General features: G+C 58.8%; 2 protein-coding genes and 1 long non-coding RNA gene across 3 annotated transcripts in view; 1 reads left to right on the top strand and 2 right to left on the bottom strand.

The window, feature by feature from the left end:
- Nucleotides 1-3,063, bottom strand: part of LOC105553338 (phosphoethanolamine/phosphocholine phosphatase-like) — a 16,750-nt gene that overhangs the window by 9,285 nt on the left and 4,402 nt on the right. The window lies entirely within an intron of this gene.
- LOC105553287 lies at nt 315-1,543 on the top strand. Its single transcript, XR_001008130.1, has 2 exons — nt 315-526; nt 870-1,543. It is a non-coding gene; the product is annotated as an uncharacterized LOC105553287 (long non-coding RNA).
- LOC105553329 (phosphoethanolamine/phosphocholine phosphatase) lies at nt 2,474-3,061 on the bottom strand (the record flags this gene model as incomplete). Its single annotated transcript, XM_011999375.1, has 2 exons — nt 2,474-2,775; nt 2,861-3,061. Coding segments are annotated over 2 exons (417 nt in total), but the record flags the coding sequence as incomplete, so codon positions are not given.

Here is a 3,063-nt window from a genome sequence, read left to right as displayed (position 1 = left end):
TGCATGAGATGGGTGCATTCTTTTTCTTTTCTTTTGAGATGGAGTCTCACTCTGTCATCCAGGTTGGATGGAGTGCATTGGCAAGATCTCAGCTCACTGCAACCTCCACCTCCTGGGTTAAGCCATCCTCCTGCCTCAGTCTCCTGAGTAGCTGGAATTACAGGCGTGTGCCACTATGTCCAGCTAATTTTTGTATTTTTAGTAGAGATGGGGTTTCACATGTTGGCCAGGCTGGTCTCGAACTCCTGACCTCAGGTGATCTGCCCACCTTGGCCTCCCAACGCGCCTGGCTGAGATGGGTGGATTCTGGGGCCCAGCTCTCGAGCAGATCCCTGACACACTGAAGGAGCTTCCTGTGCCACACTTACAGCCTTTCTGCTTTTCCCCCAAGACGAAGAGCTGCCCCTGCCACTGGACCTGCCTCCTCCTCCACCCCTGGATGGAGATGAATTAGGGCTGCCTCCACCCCCACCAGGCTTTGGGCCTGATGAGCCCAGCTGGGTGCCTGCCTCATACTTGGAGAAAGGTACCTGACTTCTGGGACTGAGGGGCACCGGATCCCACTTCCTAGCTTCTGCCTCTGTTGTCCTGACCCCCATTCTCCTCCCTCTGCAAAGGTGTGAATCTATCCCCCGGGCTCCCTACACAATTTTTCTGACGAACTGAGTTCAGAACAGAACTGGGGCGAGGGCAGCTGGCTTGGTATTAAATATTAACTAAGCTGGGGAGGGGTCCTAAAGGCTTGGAAGCCCCTCAAGATGGTCCCTAGAGTCTAGTACTTGAGACCCTGCATCCCCATGGCGGTGGGGGTGGTGGGGGGGAGAGGGCAAGAGGCATATCTCACAGCACCCTCTTCTTTTGCCCTGCAGTGGTGACACTGTACCCATACATCGGCCAGAAGGACAATGAGCTCTCCTTCTCTGAGGGCACTGTCATCTGTGTCACTCGCCGCTACTCCGATGGCTGGTGCGAGGGCATCAGCTCAGAGGGGACTGGATTCTTCCCCGGAAACTATGTGGAGCCCAGCTGCTGACAGCCCAGGGCTCTCTGGGCAGCTGATGCCTGCACTGAGTGGGTTTCATGAACCCCAGGCCAAAACCAGCTCCAGTCACGGCTGGACTGGGTCTGTCCAGCTCTTGGGCTGTGAGCTGTGTTCTGTCCCTCTTCCCATCGTGGAGGGAAGGGGTCCTGCGGAGAGAGAACTTACCCAGAGGCCTGTTGCAGATGGGGAAGAGCTGGAAACCAAGAAGTTTGTCAACAGAGGACCCCTACTCCATGCAGGGCAGGGTCTCCTGCTGCAAGTCCCAACTTTGAATAAAATGGATGACGTCCTGTGACTGCCCCACGGAGATAAGGGGCCAGGAGGGATTGAAAGGCATCCCAATTCTAAGGCTGCTGCTAATTACAGCCCCCAACCTCCAACCCACCAGCTGCCCCAGAAGCAGCATCTTTCCAGTCCCTCAGTACCCACAAAGTGCAGCCCACATTGGACCCCAGACACCCCTCTGCAGCCATTGACTGCAACTTGTTCTTTTGCCCATTGCTTGCTGTGTGTGTGATGTGTTCATATGTGGCCCAAGAGTGGGAACCATCTCCCTGACTTAAGCGGGACTCTCCTAGAGCACCTCACTCTCAACTCAGACTGACGCGCCAGAGATCTCAGTCATTTCTTCCCCCTTCACCTCCTTTATAGTTGTAAAACACCAGAGGAAGGAGGGGCTTGGGTTTCGCTGATTCTGCTTAAAAAAAACATCATGGCTTTCTGTTCCATGGGGGTGGGGAGGGGGATGCGTGGAGGGCCCAGCCCGCAAGGGTGACTTTGGTAAAGTCCCTGGTCTCTTGCTGCATAGATGAGGCTGGGGTGCAAGGAGACACCGTCACACGCTGCGAGGTTATTGGCTGGCAGGACCCGGGCCGGACGGTGCAGTACCTCGTACCACCACCAGGAGGCGATTGTTCCCTCTGGCTTTTCCGTTGGGGGTGCTAGAAGGGAGTGCGGAGGTCGGAAGGCAAGAGGGTGTAGACAGCACAGAAATAGTGTGGGGTTGCGTTGGGTGAAGCAAGATCGCAAAGGCCTAGGGCCATAGGTGGAGACCCTTTCTGTCCGTGGGGAGTCCTTGTGGCCAGGAGAATTTCAGGATCCTGGGTTCCCTCCACAGCAGACTGGAGGGGGGGCGGTCACGCAGCCCAAGGCAACAGTTACAGCGGCGGGAGATGTTCCTTCTCTCACCTGCCGGGGAGCCCCTTCCTCCCAGTTGGTAGGACCAGGAAACACTGCTGCCTTCCAAAGTTTGCGCGCCACCCCGCGATGGGTCAGACTCCAGAACTCAACCGTGCGCAGTGGAGCGGGGGAGGCAGCCGAGGTGGGTTAACTGCATAGATAGGGACGGCTCTGAGCCCCCTTCCCCAAGCCCCTAAAGACGAGATTCCAGAAATTCCCGGAGGGACATAGCAAAGCCAAAGGGAAAAGGGAGTAGTAAAACTAACTTTGTCTTTCCCGAATCCCCCTTCCCCGCCCCCTCCGCCGTTGGCCGGGGTGCCCCCTGCAGGCGGCCAGACTCAGCACGACTTCAGCACCTGTTGCAGGTGGAGGCGCACGTCGGCGGCCGTTTCCCAGGGCACCACGCTGGCACGGAACGAGCTGGGCTCGGCCTTCTGGGCCTCCTGAATGAGGCGGTGCATGGGGTAGCCGCGGCGTGGGAAGGCCACGTCGCCGCCCGCCAGCAGCCCCATGGGGCAGAAGTCGTTGGCGCCGTCGCCCACGTAGAAGAGGCGCTCGAAGTGCACGCCATCGTGGGAAGGCCACGTCGCCGCCCGCCAGCAGCCCCATGGGGCAGAAGTCGTTGGCGCCGTCGCCCACATAGAAGAGGCGCTCGAAGTGCACGCCATCGTGGGCCCGCTCGCGCAGGTAGTCGCTGAGCACCTTGTGCTTGCACATGTTGGCGGGGCATCGTGTGCAGCTGTGTGTGTGGAACGGCCGCAGAGCCAGCAGTCCCCGCGCATCCGGCCCCGATGGGTTGCTGAGGATACGGCGGAACAGGCTGTGGTGGCCGGCGGCGCGCA

The sequence above is a fragment of the Mandrillus leucophaeus genome, unplaced genomic scaffold (assembly GCF_000951045.1).
Source record: "Mandrillus leucophaeus isolate KB7577 unplaced genomic scaffold, Mleu.le_1.0 Scaffold59, whole genome shotgun sequence".
NCBI lineage: Eukaryota > Metazoa > Chordata > Mammalia > Primates > Cercopithecidae > Mandrillus > Mandrillus leucophaeus.
The sequence above is the reverse complement of the archived record's forward strand: the minus strand, read 5'-3'. Positions and strand labels throughout refer to the sequence as shown.